Source organism: Hippopotamus amphibius, chromosome 17 (genome assembly GCF_030028045.1).
Source record: "Hippopotamus amphibius kiboko isolate mHipAmp2 chromosome 17, mHipAmp2.hap2, whole genome shotgun sequence".
Classification (NCBI taxonomy): Eukaryota; Metazoa; Chordata; class Mammalia; order Artiodactyla; family Hippopotamidae; genus Hippopotamus; species Hippopotamus amphibius.
In genome coordinates, this window is record NC_080202.1 from 21,041,500 (window position 1) to 21,062,000 (window position 20,501).

General features: G+C 47.4%; 1 protein-coding gene across 1 annotated transcript; it reads right to left on the reverse strand.

The window, feature by feature from the left end:
* Positions 1 to 4,501: 4,501 nt before the first annotated feature.
* Positions 4,502 to 18,021, reverse strand: HEATR9 (HEAT repeat containing 9). Its single transcript, XM_057713810.1, has 15 exons — positions 17,934 to 18,021; positions 16,122 to 16,171; positions 13,664 to 13,845; positions 13,281 to 13,407; positions 13,006 to 13,062; positions 12,756 to 12,812; positions 12,019 to 12,076; positions 11,515 to 11,645; positions 8,013 to 8,195; positions 7,546 to 7,638; positions 7,321 to 7,440; positions 6,181 to 6,254; positions 5,666 to 5,717; positions 5,098 to 5,184; positions 4,502 to 4,873 (listed from the first exon to the last, which is right to left on the reverse strand). Exons 1-15 carry the CDS (start codon positions 18,019 to 18,021, stop codon positions 4,502 to 4,504), a joined length of 1,731 nt encoding a protein of 576 aa, XP_057569793.1.
* Between the last annotated feature and the right edge of the window lie 2,480 nt (positions 18,022 to 20,501).

The window sequence follows — 20,501 nt, forward strand, 5'->3', positions numbered from 1 at the left end:
CTTTTGGTGGTTAATTTCTCTCCTCTGATAGAATATAAGCTCCAGGAGGAGTAAGGAACTGCTCCTGTTGTTAACTCTTCTACCCGAGTACCTAGAACAGTGTCAGACACAGAGTAGGTACTCAATAAATATTGACTAAATGAAAGAATCTATTACAAATTTGAGAGTCATTAATATATAAATGGTAATTAAAGTGATAAGAGTGGATATGATTAAAAGCTAGACTGTCTAGAATAGTGGTTTTCCATATTAGTTGAATACTAGAATTAGCTAGGAACTTTTTTAAAATGCAAAAGATGTCTGGGCTCTACTCCAAAACAGTGGAATCTTTGAGGCCTGGGACATTTAAAAAACAGAAACCCCAATTCTAATGGTTTTGGAGACTGTAGAGAGAGAAGAGCCTAGGATAAAATGCTGAGAAATATCAATATTTAATAGATAATAAGGAATTCCCTGGCGGTCCAGTGGTTAGGACTCCACGCCTTCACTGCCAAAGGCTCAGGTTTGATCCCCGGTTGGGGAACTAAGATCCCACAAACCACTTGGTACAGCCAAAAAAGAAAAAAAAAAGTAATGGAAGAGGATACCGAAACAGACTGGGAATGACCAGTGAGGTGTCAGTGGAACCCAAGGGAAGAGTGGACTTCAAGGAGAGAGAAGCTAATGGTGTCAAGTGCTCAAGTTGGCCAGGTCATATAAAGGATAGAAAGCATTCATTATAGGTAGCAATACGAAGGTTGTAAATTATCTTTGCATAGGGTTTTTCAACCTTGGTGCTACTCCCATTTTAGGTTGGAGAATTCTTTGTTGTGGAGGGCTGCCCTGTGCTATGTAGGTTGTTTAGCTACATCCTGCCCTCTACCACAAGACACCAGTAGCAGCCCCCAGTTGTGACAACCAAAAATATCTCCCGACATTGCCAAGAGTCCCTTGGGGGGCAAAATTGCCCCTGTTGAGAACCGCTGTCTTAGCAAAAGCAGTTTTGGTGGAGAATTAAATTCTGAACCCAAACTGAAGTAGGGTAATGAATAGTAGAAATTAGAGAAATGGAGCCAGGTAACGTGGACAACTGTTTAAGAATCTTGATGTTGAAGAGTAATCGGAGGTGGGATGAGGTAAGAAGAGGCGGCATCTAGACAGAGGTATGGGTTTGTGGGAGATTATTTTTAAGATGGGTGGGAATTGATCATGTTAATACACTATTTGGAAGGAAGTGGGGATAATTGATATTCAAATTCCTTGAAGGAATGGCATCCAGAACACTGGTGGAGGATTTTGCCTCAGAAGAGGAGTGTGCCTCTTGCGTTGTAATCGGAGGTAAGAATAAGTGCAGATGCTGATAACAGTAGTAAGAAATGACTAACATCTGTTGGGAGCTTACTGTGTGCCAGGCACTTATGAACCATCAGTATATGTTAACTCATTTAATTCTCAAGAATGCTGTGAGGCGAGGAGATATAGGGGAAAATATTCCCTTTGAATGTGCAGTCACAGAAGAGGTGAATGGTGTAAATGAATTTGATTGCTTCTGGAAGGGGCTTTCAGAAAGGACGTTGAGGAACAGAGACTCTGGAAGGTTAAGCAACTTACCCAAGATCGCACCTCTAGTTAAGTTACAGAGCTAGGATACTAACCAGAGTATCTGGCCTTAGAGCCTGTGCTCTTAACTACTGTATACAAGGATTCTTACAACAGAGGTGGCAGGAAGTTGAGGTGATTTCATCTGATGTCTTTTTTTTCCTTTCCCTGAAGAGAAATTATAATGGTCTACTGAGAGTTAGGGAGGTAATATGATGGAAAGTTTGAAGAGACTGTAGGAAATGTGAAGAGAGCATAGAAGGCTTGAAATAACCATTGTAGGAAAGTATTGTGACTAGGAACCCATAAAATTGCCAGATAGCAATAAGGGCTCAGTTAAGACAGGAGGCAGGTATTTTGGGGGAGCAAGTCTATGGATGTGAGTTTTCTCCTCTATAATCAGCAACCTGGTTATCGGGTCAGAGGCAATTTGATGTAGGGTTGGGGATTTTACTAGTCAGAGAGATGATAGCGGAAGTAAGTGAGAATAGTGGTTGATGAACAGAGTCCAGGCTGAGAAGAAATTTTAAAAGCGAGAGGGGGCTAACAGGGAGAATGCAGGGAAGTCAAGAGCTTAGTGTTATTTTTATTTTTATTTTTTTTATGTTCCTCTTTTTTTTTTTTAATTTTATTTATTTATTTATGAGCTTAGTGTTATTGATGAGATTCAAAGGCCTGGTAGGGGATAAAAAGAGCTGGAGAGATAAGGGGTTTGAGTCAGAAAGTGGATGTTCATGATTTTGGAGATGGAGCAATCCCTGGGGATGACAGCGTCTTAAGTGTGGCCATGGAAGTGGGTAGCTGACGTGAAAGGGAAAAGCCTTTGCAGTTGAGCTCAAGGACTGAGGAGCTGAGGTGTTGGATGGTTGTCCATTGGGATGGTGATAGCAAGACTAAGGTTCGGACAATGAATGAGAGGAAATAGGGAAGTGGGCCAGAGGGTGGGATGGCTGGTTTGAGAGCCAAGATCCTCAGAGAAACAATGACAGGACATTGTGACACTGGAAGGAATGTAAGAGGATGAGCAGTACTTGACGTTTCGAGAAGAGGCCAGTTCAAGAGCCAGATTTCGGTTACAGCACAGAGATGGGTGAGAATGTTTGAGGAAGATGTAGAGGGTATAAATCTTTTTTTTTTTTGCCATCAGTTGTAGTATCCAGAGATCCCATTAGAAAGGGAGGAGAGAGAAGAAGGGGACTTGCATTTTGGATGGTGTCCAAAAATCAGTCCCAGCAGATCCTGATGGCCGAGAAGAGTGGGCATTTCAGGCCTCTGAGAGAAGCTGGCCACAGCTTGGATTAAGCGTGTTTCTAAGAATATTAGGTCTAGGTAGCTCTGGTACTGGCAAGGCTCTGGTACCTTGGTGGCATACCAGGTGTTAGGTGCTCTATGCAGACCTTTGTGTTCGGTGCTGCCTTAAATCTTCTGGTGCGGACTGAAATTAAGATTGAGGTCCTTCTGAGCAGAAACTGAACTGGTATCTGGCTGAGTAATGAGATATCCCCTGGAGAGACCCAGAAGTATGGAAGAAGAGGGCTTGGAGATCTGTGGGCAGGACTTTGCTGGAGTCGAGAGCCTGAAGTTTGTGGTTAATAAGGCCTTGTTTGTACCCATAGGATGTCAAGGCCCAGGAAAATTTGGGTTAGGTTGCTCACTGGCGCAAAACTGCAGAGTTGGCAAAAGAGGAAAAGATCATTTTTCCATCTTTGGTCTTCGTGCCACACTATTAGAAGCAGTGTTGCTTATGCCCCAGAATAGTGAAATGACTCTTTTGGTTTTTACTTTACAACTCTGTGAAGCAACACGTGAATCTGGAAATGGTGGGGCAGGTGGGCAGATAAATCTCAGACACACACCGTGCTGAATTCAGAATAACTGGACTACTCTAGAACCTGGAATGTGGGGAAGTAGAAGGGAACATTCATTTCACTTTGGCCTTTCCTGCTCGATGGGAAGAACTTGACCTCTCATTAGACCACGCAATAAGACTGAGGGAGTAAAAGAGGGTAGCAGGACTTTTTAAATCTCTGGTGGTCACAGGCTCACATGGCAATACTGAAGAGATGAAAAGAGAGAGAAGCCCACGTTTGAGGGCCTACTATGGAATGCCAGGTGCCGTTAGGCTTTATATTACTGTTTAATCCTCATAGGAGCCCTTGGAAGTAGTCTGCATTATTTTCTTCATTTTATAGGTGAGGAAATAGAAAGGTTCAGTAACTTGTCCAAAGTCAAAGATCAAGTGATTGATGGATCCTAGGATTTGATTTCAGGTTTGTCTGACTCCAAAGTCTGAGCTTTTCCTTTTTTGATGGAGGATGTAGCCTTTTGGGATTGGTGTGACCGGTTCTACTGGCAAAGGGAAAGTGAAGCCTTCAGTAAAAATAATGGAGAAACTAAGGCAATCTTAAGAGAGTAAACAGAGTCTGTTAAAGCGAATGACCCTGAGGTAGGTAGAAAGCAGGTGTAGGAGAAAAGACAGCAGAGAGGATGGTTGATCTTGAGTAAGCCTAATTTATCTGTTGACCACTGACGGGAGAGGGGGAGGGGCAGGTTAGTAAGAGAAAATGGTCCAAGAGCCAAGCTTTCCAGGATTTTCTCCCATTTTCCCCTCAGCAGCCCCCTCTGGGCAGAGGGCTCAACTTCAGCTTTGTCATCAAACTCTGGGCTTAGACAAGGGCTTGAGTTAGGAAGGCAGGGTGGCCATCCAGGGCAGCTTTGTCTCATGGAAAGGACATGTGGCTGAGTGGAGGAGCGACCAGCCAGGAGTGAGGAGACCTTTGTTTCAGTGCAGCCCATGATGAAGGCAACAGTGGTGGTAGTGGAGTGACACTCATTTATTCATGGAAGGTTTAAGTATAGATTGTTTTCTCGGGGGAGCCTGAGAAGCATCTTTAAGGAGAGAGCTTTGGGCAAAAGAACTGACCTAATTGGAAGTCTCAGCAAGAATCTGGAGCTGTTTCCTGATCCCTGGTGTCCAGGACCCTGTGGCCTGTGACTTGAGTTGTTGTGGTTTAGAGAAACAGGACGGGAAGGCAGAGGTACCAGACCCTTTCTGGGCATTTAACTTTTTCTGTTGGTCTGACGTGGCACTGGACTTTGTAAGAAACAAGGGGTTCAGCTGTGCACATTGAAAGTCTTGGATATTTAACTCTTCTGGTTTCTCAGGCTCTTTCCAGAACCTTGTGAGCTCTACGTTCGTGCTGGTCTTAGGCTCATACACAAAGAGAACCTTGTTCTTCAGCTTGTTTTGGATCCAGGGATCAATTGAGGCCAAAAGAATTAATGTTTCTTGTAGCTGCATTGAAACAAAGGCCCTGTGGCTGGCTCACTTCAGGCTAGTGCGGGGAGGGGAGGGGGAGCTCTGGCTACAGGCCACTCTGGTCCTAGGGAATGAGGTCAAGGGACAGTGTCTGTGGACTTATTCCCGTCTCCTCCCCCCTGACAAAGAGCATGTGGTGTGAAGATAGGTGGGAGAGGCTTGGAGGAAGGGTTGAGGAGAGGTGGGCAGGGATGCCTTACACTCTTCTTCACAGATGGGTTCTTTTCCACATCCAGCATGTCCAGGACCAAATGGAACACTTGTGGGCTGCGGATCCCCAGGACGCCCTGGCAAAGGCAGGATGAGGGCGCCTAAATAGCTGGCCCCAGGAAGATGTCCCGTCTATGCTCTTTTCCATCCTAGTGCCCTTGCGATGACCCTGTGCCTGGAGAGGAGATATGGCTTCCCAGCAGAGGTAGCCCTTTCCCTGCCTTTTGGGGCCACTGCATTGGGTTCTGGTACAATTTTTTCACCAGAAGAGTCAAGATAGTTTCTGCAACATCTAAGCAATGCCCCTCCCACCCTTCTCCTGTCCCTCATCCCACCCACCTCCAATCCTGAAGAAAAGTTTTCCCAAACTCGTGGTAGGGCTGGAATTCTAAAATAAAATATCAAGCAAACAACCTCCCCAGACTTTACAGCCCTTTCTTCCCCTCAGTAACTCTGCTGGACTGCCATCAAAACATCTGGTCATTAAAGTTTGAGCCTTGGGATAGAAAAACAAACAAACAAACAAACATCTGGTCAGAGTAGCGGAGCTGGCCTTACCAAAGAGATGACTGCTTCCTGGCGTGCAAGGGCATTTGAGCTCATCAGTTGCCTGGAGAAGGGAGTGAGTGTGTTGTCGTCCACTTAAGGGGAAGGGGAGGAAGGCTGGCTGCTTCTTACAGTCCAGAGTGAGTCAGGCACAAGGCTGATAAGTGCTGTTAATTTCATTAACTTCTCCTTCTTGTTTCTTGGGTCTGGAAAGGGGCTGGGAGGGGAAAGGTAGGTACTAAAATTTTCCAGCGGGCACTAAATGACAATCAGGACTCGCATATGTCCAGAACTTTACCTTTCACAAGTCCTTTTCATGTCCTCATCTTAATTTGAGCTTTATAGCAACCCTGAGTGGTAGGTATTATCAGCCCCTTTTTACAGATGCAGAAAAGCCCAGAGGTTAAAGACTTGGCCAGGGGCACAGGCAAGTGAGAGCTGAGAACGGGCCGTAGGTTCTCAGTTCTCTCTGACCCTCTGTCCCCTTCCCACAGCCTCGGATTTAGCTCCCAGCCCAAGCCACTCACGCCTCCACCAAGTTCATCATCGTGGGCTTCATCTTGAGCTCTTCCACAGTTTCAGCAACAGCCTGCCTCACAGCCTGAAGAGGGATTAAGGTGGGACAAGGATTCAGGGGTGTACCCTTAAGTGCTTCGCAAACCTTTATTGAATGTTTGCTTTGTGCTACATATATGGTTCTTGCCTCAAGGAGCTCATGGTCTGGTGGGGGAAGCAGACAAGTGAACAGGCAGTCACACTCCTGAACTAAGTGTAGGGGCAAGAGGAGGGTCTCCTAACTCAGTCTGGGTACCAGGAAGACTTCCTGGAGGAAGTGATGCCTCAGCTGAAACCTGGAGCATGAGTAGGAGTTAACCAGGCAGAGGGCTGGGGGCAAATTTGCTGGGCAGAAGGAGAGCATGTACAAAAGCCTGGAGGCAAGAGAGAGCACAGAGAGTTTAGGGAACAGAAAATAGTTCAGTTTAGCTAGGTGAGCAAACGGACTCTTCAGAATGGGGCACTCTGAGTAATTATGCTGGGTCCACAGGTGTAAATCAGGACGACGTGTTCCTAAGCACAGCTGGTGTGTGGCTCTGAGCAGGAGTGTGGTGAGGCTAGAGAGGTGGGCAGGCCTTGGGTGGTGAAGGGCAGTGTAAGCCCTCCCGAGGGCTTGGGGAGCGATTGAGAAGTTCTACGCAGAGGTGAGCTGCAATCTGATTCACACTTTAGAATGTCTTTAGCAGTTCTGTGGCTGGTTTTGTAGCAAGCTATACGAAGATAACAAGCAAGGGAGCACGGAGGAAGGCAGGGTGATTATGTCCGTGGTGATCTGCGAAAACTTCCCACAGGTGGTGTCGTTTGGACTGGCCTGGAAGGGGCGGGGCAATCATATTTTAACAAGATGAAGGAGAGAGTTACTAACCAGTGGAACTGAAAGCATGCGGCAGTTTTCCACCTTGCAGAGGAGGGAGGGATGACTCAGGGCATTTTAAGCTGAGAGAGCTGCCCGCATGAAAGCAAGGTGGCTTGAAAGCAGGGCCTGCATTAGGGTGAATGTGAGGCTGTGGGGGGCAGTGTGGTGGGAGCCAGGCCCGGGTGGGGGGGTCTTTAGAGAAAGGTGGAGAGGCAGGTTTGTGCTGCCTGGGCTTGGGAACTTTGATCTCACTTACGAAGAAGGGTTCATCATACGTCTTCCTCCTGAGCAGGTCAAATGTGAGTCCTTCCAGGCCCTCTGCCTGGATCTGTTCCAGCCCAATGGTCTTGAGCATCTGGGCGGCTTCAAAACGGTTCTGAGGGCAGGGGTGGGGGACCCTTGAAGGATAGACTTCCTTCCTCATCCGCAGCCCCATCCTAGTGCTGGAGAATGAAGGGCGCTAGGCAGCCCTGGAGCTCACCTCAAGGACACTGGAATGGCACAGCTGGTCTAGGATGGTCCTGATGACTGTGGCTGAGCACACGCCCATTATCTTGACCAGCATACTGAGTGCCTGCGGGGGTGGGCAGGATGGGGTGGGGTATACCAGACCAAGAGGCGTCTGGATGGCCAGGCAGGCTTGAGGGCTAAAACTTGTAGGGAACACGTGGGGTCCTTTCTCCTCCCTCGTGGCCTCGTGAGTGAGAGCACAAGTTCACGTGTGCACACACATGCACACACATGAGTGAACACCCATGCACAGTGAGTATACACAGACGTGTGCACACTAAGTCCACACAGCCCCGTACTCGTGCACATACATATTCACTGCGGTGCTCCTGCTGAAGCATCTTTTCTCTGGGATGAGGATGACAGGGTGCAGACCCCACCAACAGCAGCACTGGTTCCCCAGTGCTCCCCGGGGGCCCAGCCTCCTGCCCCTCACACCTTCATCTGCTGGGTCTTTGGCCCTTGGCACAGGCACTGCAGCAGGAACTCTCGGGCTGTGTTGCTACAGGGCCTGAGGAACCCCAAGCACAGGGCCGCCTCCACCGCTGTCTTGTTCACTGACTTCTTTATCAGCCTCTGCAGCACAGGCACCAGCTTCTCTTCTTCCTCGACCTGAGTCCGCTGAGAGGGAGACAAGAGGGACACGGGTGGTGGGACTATGTCTTCGGCCAGGCTTTGTTAGGAGGGCAATTCATTACTGCTTCCAGACCATTCTCCCTCCTCCCTGAAGTGAATCTCACATCATGAGGTTATTTTAGCCATTCCCTTATTTTTGCTGTCATCTACTTGCTCCTAGGTCACATCCTTTCACTTCTCTATGACTTTTTCTAGTGGATGAATCAATGTTACTCTCTTTAACACTCCTGCTGTCTTAATTCCTGGCATTTGAAAAAATATACATGCCATTGATGCAATGCCCCTCCTCCAGTCACCTTGTCCTCTATGTCAGCCACTAATTTCCACAGAGAGAGACTCTATCATTACCTGTTACAGCAACTTCTCTATGACACCATCCCCCCGCCCCCGCCCCAGCCCCATCTTTCTGGTTGTCCTCTGATGTCAACCATTGTTAAACTCCACAAAGACTAACATTTCATTGAGCACCTTTTCACTGCTCCTCACTTTTTTCCCTCTTTATCCAGCTTCAGTTTCATGGTCCTGCTCCCTCAACTCCTTTACCCCTTCTGGGTTCTTTGTACTCAACTCTCTACTGACTCTGTGCCTGCATTTCCTAGAGGAAAACAAAGTTGTGATGACTAATCTCGCTTGAAATGTATGAGCACAAACCTCCTGTAAACCCTTGAGGCTGCCTAGTGATCAGACTGCTTTCCCCTGGGCAATTCTCTCTCCTAACCTCCTAATTCATACTCATTCCTCTGAAACTGCTAACACTTCTTCTTCTATTTTCTTACGTTGATGACCTTGCTTCCTCCTTTACTGAAAAAAAATAAAAGCAACTAGAAAAGAAGTTTCAGAGACACTTACCACCACTTCTGTCCAACTTTCAACACCTGCACCTGTGTGTTCTTCCTTTCCACTTGTTACTGTAGACCATGACCACCTATCTATAGTCAGTCTCTCTGCTCATGTGTCCGAACTCAGTCCTTCTCATCTGCTCAGGAACATTGCCTCACAGTTCTTTCCACCCTCTTCAAAATGATCATTTTCCTAATGACTGGATCGTTACTCCTCAGCCTTGAAACATGCTGCTAATTTTCTTTTTCCTAGAATTTACCCCTGCTGCTGACTACAGCTCTTTCCAGCAAAACTTGGAGAGTTTTCCATTCTTGCCATCTCTAACGTCTTTCCTCCCATTTTCTCTCTTTAAAAAAAAAAATTATTTGTTTGGTTGCTCTGGGTCTTAATTGTGGCAGGCAGGCTCCTTAGTTGCGACTCACCGGCTCCTGAGTTGTGGCATGTGAACTCTTAGTTGTGGCTTGCATGTGGGATCTGTTCACTGACGAGGGATCGAACCTGAGCCCCCTGCATTGGGAGCATGGTGTCTTTTAGCTACTGTGCCACCAGGGAAGTCCCCTCCCATTTTCACTTAACCCCACTCCATTCAGGCCTTCAGCCCCACTGCCCCACCAGAATGGTGCTTGTTAAGGTAATCAATGATTCCCACATTGTTAAATCCATCATATGGATTCTCAGTGCTTATGTTATTTGATATGGCTGATTTGTCTCCTTTCCTTGATATATGTTCTTCACTTGATTTTCAGAATACTGCACTCTTGTTTGTCTTCCTATCTGTTGGCCACTTCTCAGTATTTACTGGTTCTTCCTCTTATCTCTGACCTCTGAGCATTGGGGTTCCCCCAAGTCTTGATTCTTGGTTCTTAGTGATCTCATCTAGTTGAATGACATTAAATGCTACCTATATACTGACAATTCATAGATTTCTTCCTCTAGTTCAGACTTGTAAACTCCAAATTGTATACCCAGCTGTTTACTTGCTGTCTCCCTTGGAGGTCCTGTAGAATCTCAAACATAACTTGTCCAAAATTGGGCTTTCTGATATTACCTCCAAGCCTGTTCTACCTGCAGCTTTCTCCATCTTAGCTGATGACAACTCCATCCTTTCTATTTCGAGGCCAAAAACCTTGGCTTTATCCTTGTTTCCTCACTGTCTTTTATAACTCACATTTAACCTGTCAGAGTTTCACTTTACAAATATATCCAGAATTTAATAACTTCTTGCCAACCCTTACCACACAACCAGCATGGTCCAAGCCACCATCACATCTCACCAGGATTGCTGCAACAGCCCCTAACTGGTCTCTCTGCTTCTATTTTTGCCCCCATCCCCCACCCCCTGCCCATCTTTTTCAAACAGCAGTCAGAGTGGACCTTTTGAAACATAAGTTAGATCATGTCACTGCTTTGCTCAAACACCTGTTCCACTCAGAGTAAAAGCTCAAATACTTCAAGTCATCCAGAAGGCCACATATATTCTAGTCTCCTGTTAACGTCTTTGACTCAACTTCATTTCCTCCTGGTTTCTCTGTTCCCACTCCACTTCTGTCACATGGCCACCTGGTGGTTCCTTGACCATGCCAAGTGTGCTCCCGCCTTAGGGCCTTTGCCTTCATTTGTCCTTCTGCCGGACATACCTTCTCTCAGGCATCTGCAAGGCTCACCCCTCACCTTCTTGTCTGTGCTCAAACAACAACTTGCAAATGTTTAAAATTGCAACCCATCTCATCTCCACTTGGCATTCCTGATCACTCTCAGCCTGCTACATAATTTTTCCCTTGCATTTGTCACCTCTAACGTACTTAGATACGTAAATTCATTGGTTATTACGTGTCTCATCCCACTAGAATGTAAGCCCCTTGAGAGCAGGGATCTCTGCGTGTTTGGTTCACTGACATACTCCAACGGCCTAGGATGGTGTCTGGCACACGATAGCTGTTTAATATATGTTTGTTGAGTACATGGATGAAGCGATGAATTCTGTTTTACATGGAGCAGTGACAGGGTCAAAGTAAGAGGACCCTAAAGGGGAAAAATCTCCAGTAGCGTCTGCAGACCCTCTTGGTCCCTGTCCCCTCTTGGCAGAGGTTTTCCCTTAATTGATTATTTTAAGGATGATGGTGATGATGAGTTATCAGTTAAAGAGCACAGGCATTGAACTAGGTGCTTTACATACATTATCTCATTTAATCTTCTCAACAGTGCTGTGGGACAACCGCCATATCCATTTTAGAGATGGACAAATAGCGCTGAAGGCTGGCTCTTCAGAGGTTGTATGAGCAGTTAAGTGGCTATGCCAGTGCTTCTGTCCAGGGAACCTGTTCCACAGGGGACTCTATAAAGACAAGTTCCGCCCCCACCCAAGCTAGGAGGGAGGTTACCTTCTCCCTGGCTTAACCCTCAGCCAGCACCATCAATTACCTTGTCTTTCCTCGCCCCAGTGACTGACTCTCCCCCCGGTCACCTGGTCTTTGGGGCCAGCAGCCCAGGACTTCAGAGCCGCCCGTAGCGCTGTCAGAGTATCCTTCCTTCGCCCCTCATTTCGCCCCTTCAACTGCTTGATGAGAACTTGGATCACGTGCTTATTCAGGCAGCCTGGACAGGAGGACCCTCAGGTCAGGGCAGAGGCTTCGGGCTGCTCCTCTCTGCCAGAATCCATTAGACGGAATTCCAAGTACAGCACTAGGTCCCAAGGTTGCCCGGGCCCCCGGGACGCCAGAGCAGCTGGCTGCACATGACCGCAGTTCCTGGAGCCTGCCCCTCCCCACCCTCAGTCTCTTCTCCCTTTCCACCCCACCTTCCTCTCTCTGCCCAACAGGACCTTGGACAATTCCCAGACCCTGCTGACGGCTGGGTTGCAGTGAGTGTACAGTCCACTCCCTTCTGTCTTTCCCCAGAGGGGAGAGTGGCTGCCCTGCCTCCTTCCTCACCTCCCGCTTCTTCCCACCCAGGGAGAGGGCATACTCACCCAGGATGGCCAGGGTTCGACAGGCCTCATACTTCACTTTCTCTGGGCCAGTTTGGGCCTGATTTAAGAGCCGGTGGGTGGGAACATTGCCATAAGATGGTGGAAAGTTAGAGCTTTCAGGATCATCTCAGCTTAACTTTTAATTTTACAAACGAGGAAACCGAGGTCTAGAGAGTGACCTGTTTATGCTCAAACACAGGGTACAGTCAGGGATGGTGCGATGGAAGGAACACGACTTGGGAGTGAGACTTTGGTTCACTTCCCTGTCTGGTATCTGGTAGCCACGTGGCCTCGGGCAAGTCACTTGGCCTCTCAGAACTTTCATTTTCTCACTAGAGAAATGCAGCTCCTACTACCTATTCCTAATATCGGAAGATTTAAATGAAGTTATGGGTAAGAACAGGCCCCCCGTTGTAAATTGGCATATAGGCACAGGCATTGATTCAGGTAGAAAATGAACTCAGTCCCAGTTTTCTCCTGGCTTTTCAGTTCTGCATCTTTTCTGTTAGACAAAGGGGATCTTCAGATTCCCCCTTCCCATCCTTTTAGGTCAAGCTGTCCTTTAAAGAGGCCAAGGGCATGAGGAGGGGACATGCCGCACAAGGGGGCTCTCTCCTCCCTGGATCTGACCCATCGTCCTTGACCCTGGCGAGCCTTGTCTGTGCCTTGTGCCAGTGCTCTACACACCTCTGGCCCTGTTTCTTCCTCTCCTGGACTGCGTGCAGCCCCAGACTCACCACCTGCCATAGTGCTTCCATGATAAACTTGTCTCTGACTCCCAGGCACCCCAGAGCCTGCAGGAACAGGGTTAGAGGAAGGGGAAGAGGCCTTGGACACCACCGCCAGGAGTTACCATCCTCTGGAACAGCTGGAGTTTGTTCTTGGAACATTACTCCACCCCCACCCTCCACCTCAAGCATCTTTCTACTCTCCAGCTCAGCCAGCTCCTACCTGTAACCACGCCCCTCTGCCCTCGCCACTTCTCACCTGTGCTGCATAGAGCTGCTCATCATCCCTGGGAGATTTCAGGCTTTCTGTGAGTTCCTGTCCATCCAAGGGAGCCAGTGGGAAGGAAGAAAGGGACAAATATAGTTCTACAACTATACTTTCAAGCTGGAAGGAGCTCATCCAATCCCTTTCCTCCCCTCCCTCCGTTTTGCAGGCAGGGACTGAGGGCGGAAGGATTGTGTGAGCACGAGGTTAGGGCATGCACAGAAAGAGAGTCTCCCCATCCTCCCCCATCCCCCACCATGGTCCCTGACCTTTAATCTTTGCCACTTCAGGGGGTCCCCAGTAGGGTCTAAGGGCTTGGATTCCATCTGAGATTTTATAATCAGCTTGCTCATGGGGAGATGGAGTTTTTGGATGATGGTACCCTCTTTGAGGTACCTGTGTGAGAAATTGCACAGGCAGCCCCGGTCACCTTGTTCGCTCCCTCCTTACTTCACAAACTCTCCTCTGCCCCTGGTCCTCAGCCCAGCTCAGAGGTGGGACCAGTGGAAGAAAGATCAGCCTCCTTCTAGCCCAGCGTCTCCTCTGGGATCTGTAGGCTGACTTGCCCCACCCCCAGCCCCACTCCACGTCTTTCTTCTCTTTCCTTCCTTTCCTGGATGTGGAGGGCATGTGAGGAAGGGGCAGAACACACCTAGGGTGATCTCTCATTTTCCACAATATCTTCTGGGCCTCCCGTTCCTTTCGCTGATCATACAGGGTGTGCCAGTGTGTGTAGATCTCAGGCTTCTGGGAGTAGCAGTAAGGTACGGAGTTGGGCTTGCTCGGGTGCTGCCTCCAGCACTCCGGACTTGGGGGAAACTCCTCCTTTGGCATCTGGGGGGTGTGAGTGGCAGAGCAGTCACAGGGGACATACCTCAGCCAGGAAAAGGGCCAGGGTGAGAAAGGACTAGACGAGGGAAACGCCCTTCAGCCTCTCATCTGAGCTGAAGTCACAGTCACCTCCTAACCCACTGTGTGACTCAAGAAAGGTACTTCACCCCACCAAGATCTCAGTCTTCTCATCTGCAAAATGGAACTAACAATCCTTGTTCTGTACCCCTGCCAAGGTGGTTGTGAAGAACAAATCACATAAAGATTGAGAAGCTTTGCTGGTCTGTAAGTTAATCTGAGGACAGTTGGCCCTCTGTGTCTGCAGGTTCCACACCCACGGATTCAACCAACTGTGGATTGAAAGTATTTGAAGAAAAATTCCAGGAATTTCCAAAAAACAGAACTTGAATTTGCCATGTACCCGGCAACTCTTTACATACCATTTACGTTGTATTAGGTATTATAAGTAATCTAGAGAGGACATGTATAGGTCATATGCAAATACCACACCTTTTTATATACAGGACTTGAGTATCCATGGATTTTGGTATCCGCAGGAGTCCTAGAACCAATAATTTCCTGTGGATACTGAGGGATGACTGTACACAGTTTGGTTAGTTGAGCATCTCAGAGTACTTCGAAAAAAGTCATCTGGGCAAGGAGATGAAAAGGCAAGGGGCAAGGGAGATGTGAAGTAAAGAGGGGGGAAACTCAGGCTGCGGCTCATTCATTCAACAGATACTTATTGAGCACCTACCATGTGCCAAGCACTAGGTGCCGGGGATACAGTTATCATCCCTGCTCTCATGGAACTTAACAGTTTCATTGGAAAAGCAGGATTTCTTCAAATAATCTATCTCTTAGACAATTGTGAAACTGCAGCTCTGGTTATAGTGGAGGGTTTTGGATGGGTCAGGGGTTTTCTCCGAAGGCTTAGCTAAGATTCATTCCTGTCTCTTCTCAAGCCCTCCTGTCTCTACAACAGATCTCTGAGCAACAAGGAAGAGGGGCTTCAGCCAGTGGTTCCCCGTGTGGTGACTAAGAAGATCATCGTAAGAGTTCTCAGGTGATTGTCATGACTTCAGAAAATGGGGCATTGACTCAATATGAATAGGGTTGTCAGATTTAATAAAAACCAAGCAGGGACTTCCCTGGTGGTGCAGTGGTTAAGAATCTGCCTGCCAGATGTAGACAGTGGACTTAAGAACCACGGGGTTGGAGGGAGGTGAAGGGGAAGCTGGGACGAAGTGAGAGAGTAGCATTGACAGATATACACTACCAAATGTAAAATAGATAGCTAGTGGGAAGTTGCTGCATAACACAGGGAGATCAACTCAATGATGGTGATGCCTTAGAGGGCCAGGATAAGGGAGAGTGGGAGGGAGTCACGGGAGGGAGGAGATATGGGGATATATGTATAAATACAGCTGATTCACTTTGGTGTACCTCAAAAACTGGCACAAGAGTGTAAAGCAATTATATTCCAATAAAGAGCTTTAAAAAAAAAAGAATCCACCTGCCAATGCAGGGGACACGGGTTCGATCCCTGGTCTGGAAAGATCCCACATGCCACAGAGCCCATGCTCCACAACTACTGAGCCTGTGCTCTAGAGCCTGCGAGTCACAACTACTGAGCCCATGTGCCACAACTACTGAAGCTGTCGCACCTATAGCCCATGCTCCATGACAAGAGAAGCCACCGCAATGAGAAGCCTGTGCACCACAACCAAGAGCAGCCTCCACTTGCCACAACTAGAGAAAGCCCACGTGCAGCAACAAAGACCCAATGCAGCCAATAAATAAATTAGTTAATTAAAAAAACAAAACCAAACAAAAAACCAAGCAAAGAAAAAACAGGATGTCTCATTGAATTTCAATTCCAGGTAATGAAGGCAATATTTAGGTTATATTCATATTAAAAAATATTCATTGTTTAGCTGAAATTCAGGTTTAATCAGGCATCCCATTTTATCTGGCAACTCTAATGAGGAGGACCCCTGTGTTAATAAAAATGACTCGTTATTAAGCACTGCCTGCATAGCCTAAGCCTTATTATCTCATAGCAACTCGACAGAGGGCGCTGGACAGGGGGTGGCTTGTGACAGAGGCCGCTCCTGAGGCTCAGAGAGGGAAAGTGACTTGTCCAAGGTCACACAGAGTTAGTGGCAGCCCCAGGGGTGAGTGTCAGGGTTCTATAAACTAGCCTTAATGGGAAGGGACAGTCTGCTGCCCCTCCTACTTCAACAAGCTCCCGGGGTGGCAGAAGTTAGGGGTCTTACCTGGTGGCAGGACAAAGGCAGGAGAACAGGAGCTGTGGCTCTTCTGAGTTCTGTGGGACAAACGAGACAGCAATGACAAAGGTGAATTGAAGAGTCATCCTTCCAGGCTTTCATTTACTTAGTATTAACATTCAGCAAACACGGTATCAGGCACTGGGAGGTAAATAAGGCATAATTCCTGTCGTTAGGGGACTCATACTTTTCTGGTATCTTGGTCTGAGGAGCAGCAGGATTGCCATAGCCTGGGAGCTTCTCAGAAATACAGAATCCCAGGCTCCACCCCAGACCTACTGAGTCAGGATCTTCATTTGCGCAAGATTCCCATGCACGTTGAAATTGGAAGAACACTGGTCTAGCAGAATGGTTCTCAACCCTGGCTGTGTATTACTAAGGTGAGTCAAAAATTATCCGCACTCTGGCTGTAGAATTTAATTAGTTTTTAGAAAAGACAAATACTTCATTTTTCAACATAATTGCCTTGCTTTTCAATGCACTCTGTCCACCTGTCAACAAATTTTCGTATTCCCTCATTAAACAATGTTTTAGGTTGACCTGCGAGCCACGAATGCACCGCTGTCTTTACTTCTTCATCAGAAGTCAATCTTCGTCCTCATAGGGCTGCTTTCAGGGGACCAAACAAGTGAAAGTCCAATGGAGCAAGATCAGGACTATAGGGAGGATGCTTTAACACCTCAAAATGAAGTTTTTGCAGAGTGTCGACAGTGTGGGGAGAAGTGTGCGGACAAAGTCTTCAGTAAATAACAGCACCAGGTACAGCCTCAGACCACAAAAAACGAATCACTGCACACTGCTCTTCTTTCGTGCACATCACAAGTAGGGCATCCATTTTTGCTCCTACTGCAGTTACAAGTGAACTGATGTAACACAGTCACACCTGCACAGCAGTGACTGGGGAGACAGTAGCCTTGAACGGAAAGCGCTGATAAGACAGTGCGGCCAACAGAAGTTTTAATATAACCAGCGTGCGGATAATTTTTGACTCACCCTCGTAGAATTATTTGAGGCAATTTTTAACATGCTTCAGTCCTACATCAGACTAATTCAATCAGCTTCTCCAAGGAAAGGGCCCAGGCATTTTAGAAAGCTCCTCCGAGGATTCTAAAGTGCAGCTAATGGTGAAAACCGCTGGTCTCCTTCAGCGGTTCTCAAACTTGAGTGTGCATCAGAACTGACGCGCTTGTTAAAACACAGATTTCCTTACCCCCAGATGAAGACTCATCCCCAGAGTGCTGATTCAGTAAACCTGGGGCGTGGCCTGAGAATTGGCATTTCTAACAAGATACTGATGCTGCTGGTCCTGGGAACATACTTTGGGAACCACTGGTCTAGCTGGTGAGACAGAACTGTTTATTAACAAAGGGAAACAAAGGTGAAGATGGATAGAGGCACAAATGGTCCAGATGAGAGGTCCCTGACCTGGTTGGGAGGAGCAGGGAGGGTTTCCCAGAGGAGATTACACACAAGTGAAGTGTCCGAGCAAGCAGGAGGTAGCCAGACAGAGGAGGGGGAGGAGCAGGGGGCACGAGGAACACCTTACAACCTCGGAGTTGTAAGAATGGGATGCAGATGAGGGAGCAGGAGCTGGGGAGACAACAGAGACGTCCCACCTTAGAGGGCCCTGGAAACTTACCTCGAGGGCCGTGGGGAGCCCTGAAAGTGTCCAAGGGTCTGCCCTGACTCCTCCCATGGATCTGCTGACATCACCCAGACCCCTGCCCAGGAGGGGGTGCCAGGGAGCTTTCCTTTTCAGGTCCCTATCCCTGACTCCACTCCTGTCCATTCCAGGCTCACCTTTGGTCCTTTCTGGATATTCCAGCCATGGGCACTTGAACATCAACCTGTTGATGTCAGTGATATCGACTGATTTTTCGTAGGCCATCCCCTTCTTCTAGGGGGGCCAGAGGGAACCTGGGTTGGGGAGGGGACTACAGGGACTACTCCCTTGTGGGGGAAGGGGCACAGCTCAGGGAGACCCGTCCTCTGTGGCACAAGAGGGACTAGTGAGGTGTCTGGGCTTCTGGAGGTAGAAGCCCCCAAGTGCTGAGCAACCAGATTGCCTAGGTAAATAGAACACTCCAGTTCCATTGTAGAGCGCCAGCCCTGGCATCTGCTGGCCTGTGGATTGAGCTAGTCACTTTCCCTCTGGAAGCTTCACTTTCTTCATCTGAAAAGTGGGAAAGCCATGACTGCCTGGCTAGCTAGAGGGGCAGTGGTGAGGCATTAAATTCAAAAAGAAAGTCAAAGTGTTTAGTGAATTTTGAGCTCACGTAGCCCATGTTAGGGGCAGGGATGGTCCTTAGGATTAGTTATCAGAAAAATGGAAAAAAAAAAAAAAAAAGGGAAAGCCCCATTCCTACACATGCCTTCCTCCTTGGCAGCAAGAGATGGAACTTTTTTTGTTGTTGTTGTTCACTGAGCACATTTATTTTATTTCATTTTAGAAAAAAAATCCGAGTTTTAAAAAATATATGGGGACTTCCCCGGTGGTCCAGTGGTTAAGATTCTGCCCTTCCACTGCAGGGGGCATGAGTTCAATCTCTGATTGGGGAACCAAGATTCCACATGCTGCCCACATGCCGCACAGCACTGCCAAAAATAAAATAAAATAAAAATAAAAGAAACTTGAATTTTTTTTTTTTTTTTTTTTTTGGCACACGGGCTTAGTTGCTCCGTGGCATGTGGGATCTTCCTGGAGCTGGGATCGAACCCGTGACCTCTGCATTGTCAGGTGGATTCTTAACCACTGCGCCACCTAGGAAGCCCAGAAACTTGAATTATTAAAAAAAAATAAAAAATATAAGAACGTCAATAATCAAAAGATGCAGTTGTGGAGAGTCACACATGTTAGCATTGAAAAGTAGAAATGCCATCCCTTTACAGATTTTATCCCAAAGTCTATCAGCTCCACATCAGCTTCTATTGCCATCAGCAGCCCACTGTTGTAGAGTCCTTGTGCTTGCTGAGCCACTGCTTCTGTTGAAGGTCTCCTGTCGTTTGTACTACACAGAATTCCTTCCTTTGCTTGCAGTGATTGATACACTGCACTCCCAATGCCTAACGTAGTGCCTACCACACAGCGGCAGCTGGCTGTGGCAAGAATACACGGGTCACCAAGTCCTCCGATGGGACCGTCACTACCAGTAAACTGACATCATGTGCCCTGAGGTGTCACACTGAGAAAGGCAGTGTCACCATGTGGTTTTCCTGCTGAGAATGTTCAACCTGAATCTAAGTATGAGCAAACAATAAGCAAACCCACCTTAGGAAATATTCTGCAAAAATCCCATCTGAACTCCTGAAAAAAATATCAGTAGATCTTAAAGACAAAGAAAGTCTGTTAAAGGACACTAAAAAGACCTGACAGCTAAATTCAATATGTATTTGTAATTGGATCCTGGATTTAAAAAAAAATAGCTATAAAGGACATTATTGGGACAATTCTGGGGATTTAATCATGGACTGTATGTGAGAAAATAATATTGTGTCAGTGTTAAATGCTACTCATTCTGTGGCTACGTAGAATGTCCTTGTTAGTAGGAGATTACACCAAAACTGTTGGGGGTAAGTGATATCACATCTGCAATTTCATTTCAGAAAAAAATATGTGTATGTACGCACACACTCACACATATATGCACACTTGCTTAAATGTGGTTAAATGTTAATATTTGAATCCAGATGAAGGGTATATTTCAGTAGGTTTGAAATTTTGCAGATTAAAGATGGGAAAAAAAGCATCCGTTTTGGCATTGGACCTTGGACCTGGTGGGTCTAAATGTTAATTGTACCCCCTCCCACCCCACCTCCCAGGTTTTTGGGTTTTTGTTTTGCTTTGGGGCAAGTTATTTCCATCTCTTGCCAAGGGTTTTCCCCCACTGTAAACAGGGTTAATAATACTCCCTGCCCCGAGGGGTTATGAGGATGAAGGATGGTGGAGGGAAGGAGCTGACAGTGCCTGGCACAGAGTGATCACTCAGTTAACATCGGCTCTAATTATGCGGTATGTTTTGCTAAGACAGGTTCACTGGAAGGAACACATCCATGGGAAAGTTGGAATACTCCCACCTGAGAAGTGCTGGTGCTGTCGTAGAAAACATACAAAATCCCTCCTTGTCATTATTTGAAAGAACTGAGATGTTTTGGGAGTGCTGTGAAATCCCATTCCAGGGGCACGAGTGGTGTGTTAAAGAAAGCCACTGCGGGTAAAGGGTGGGGGGGCCAGGGTGGAAGCCCACAGAGTGGGCGGGCGGGCCAACCACGGTCTGAGGAAGCCGGGAGGTGTGTGGCGGGAAGTGAGCGAAACTCTTGGGGCCTCGGGGCTGGGAGGCAGTAACTGTTGTCTCTCCTCAGAGTGGATAA